A 2,277-nucleotide genomic window follows, 5' to 3' on the forward strand; every position below is an offset into this window, starting at 1 on the left:
TTCGAGTCAATCAAATAATACATAAGGCAGATACAATCACTAATTACACCATATCTCACATCAGACATCAGTATTAATAATTCTGATAATAAACTGTAGTTTTCGGAAAGCGCCCCTACCTCAACACGCAAATCCATAATCCAAACGCCTCATAAGTTCTTTCTGCCTCAACTCGAAATCACCAGCAACCAAAGCCTCAGCTCCCAGCCACTTTCGCAATAACCATAGCAACACTAATCGTAACATACAACAACCGAAACTCAATCTTATAGCAATTAATGCCACAAACCTCAGCGTGAGATAACGGAACAATAACAAAAGGGCTTTCCAATTGAAACGCTTACCGAACCGAAGAAGGAACGGCTGAACCGAAACAGCGACGGTCTCCGAACCGGTTCGGCGGCAGCCCGATAGCCACCTAAAGCGGCAGCGGTGACCTAAACAACATGCAGCAACAATGAGGTTCCCGGAAACTCAACGGAAAGGAGAATCAACTTAAAACCCTTACCGACATAATTTTCTGGCGAAGGCAGTGGCATTCCCGGCTGCCAGGCATGGCGGCGCGACTGATTTCTCCCCCGGGAATGGCTGTGACAGAACCAGCGTCTCCTTCTTCCGTTCACAATCCCAGCGGCAACCACAGTGGTGGTTCTGGTCAGCTCTGGCGGCAGTGGGCTCCGGCAACTTGCATAATCCCGAGGCAGAAGCAGACAGCAACTCCGGTGGTCTTCTCCGGCGACGACACCAGCCACCACGGGGACGGCGGCGGTGAGACCCCAACAGCGGCGAAACCCCACCTCTTCCCAGTCTCAGACGCGAGTTCTCCCTCTCCTCCACCCATCATGCTCGACGGCGACCACTACAGCCCCTTTCAGAGGAGCGACGGCGGCGAGGCGTGAAGCAGCACCCTTCCTTCTCTTCGCAGCGGCTCTATCGGCGAGAACAGCAGCGCCGTTGGAGGACATGGGAGCAGCAGTGGTCGAACAAGAACGCCATGAGGCTGAGGAAAAATGGCGGTGACGAGGGCTGAATGCGATCTGGGCACGGCGGCGAGGTGACCGGCGTAGAAAAATATTTGCTCATCAATTTTACAAATTATTTTCAATAAAATGCCCAAATCTAAAAATTAGAAATAATATAATTAATTTCTCTATTTTCCAAAATAGCAGTATTAATATTTAAAATAATTATTTAATCCAAATCATATAGAAATCCTTATTATTTCACAACTACCAGCTTTATAATTTGAATATAGAAAATAATCCAATTATTGTGAAATTGGATAATAATCATAACTTATCTCAAATCCAATAAATCAAAACTTGCCTTAATTATCTTTAATAAAATAATTTCTGAAATTAAGGCTATAAATAACTATATGATTTGAGACTTGATCATAAAAAGACTTTTCAAAGTTCTGGGTCTTACATTTTCAGGCGGCATGGATACTTCATCAATCTTTCTCTTAGAGGTCTTTTCCATTTTAACCTAAAAAGAACAAAAGAGGATTTTATAGCTTAAATTTATTGAAGTAACACAAAATTCTATAAGACAAAGGAAATAAAAGCTAACTATCTATTGACGTATTATATGTACTACTAATTGACAATGCTATCACAGTCTATGCAGCTATATACATAGCAACGACAAACGAGTTCAATGGAAGTAATAGTATTAAATTTATATGAGTAACACAAAATTCTATAAGAGAAAAGAAATAGAAGCTAACCATCTATTGAGGGATTACGCATACTACTGATTGACAATGCTATTACTGTCTATGCAGCTATATGTATAGCGACAACAAACACGCTCTATAGAAGTAATAGTATTAAATTTACATAAGTAGCACAAAATTCTATAAGGGAATAGAAATGAATGCTAACTATCTATTGAGGTATTACGCGTACTACTGGTTGACAATGCCCATTAAGAAGATACCCATGGATTAGTGTATACATACACAAGGTAAGTTTAAACTATCAACGTTGGACTAAATTGACGAGTGAAGTAACCACTCGATCAACTCAAGTTAGTCGATGGTGTTTTTTTTCCATTGGTTACATGATATTTGTCATTCTTACTTTTAGATGTAAAACTTATTATTGAATTATCAGCTATGTATATCTTAAGTATATAAATTAAAAATAAAAATATAATATATGTTTTATATTTTAACAAATATTTTATATAGATGATTAATTTAGTAACTGATTTTTTGTGTACATCTAATATCGATTATGCTACGTGTACACGCAAATACATGTTTGGCTATTA

At 39.3% G+C, this 2,277-nt stretch overlaps 1 protein-coding gene across 1 annotated transcript in view; it reads left to right on the top strand.

Annotated features, from left to right (window-relative positions):
- The window catches only part of LOC110268973, a 9,994-nt gene extending 8,987 nt beyond the window's left edge, over positions 1 to 1,007 (top strand). The window contains exon 2 of the mRNA XM_021116166.1: positions 530 to 1,007. Coding sequence (XP_020971825.1) covers positions 555 to 899 — 345 coding nt within the window. The 5' untranslated portion in view covers positions 530 to 554 and the 3' untranslated portion in view covers positions 900 to 1,007. The remainder of the gene's footprint in view (positions 1 to 529) is intronic.

Source organism: Arachis ipaensis, chromosome B01 (genome assembly GCF_000816755.2).
Source record: "Arachis ipaensis cultivar K30076 chromosome B01, Araip1.1, whole genome shotgun sequence".
NCBI classification, from domain to species: Eukaryota; Viridiplantae; Streptophyta; class Magnoliopsida; order Fabales; family Fabaceae; genus Arachis; species Arachis ipaensis.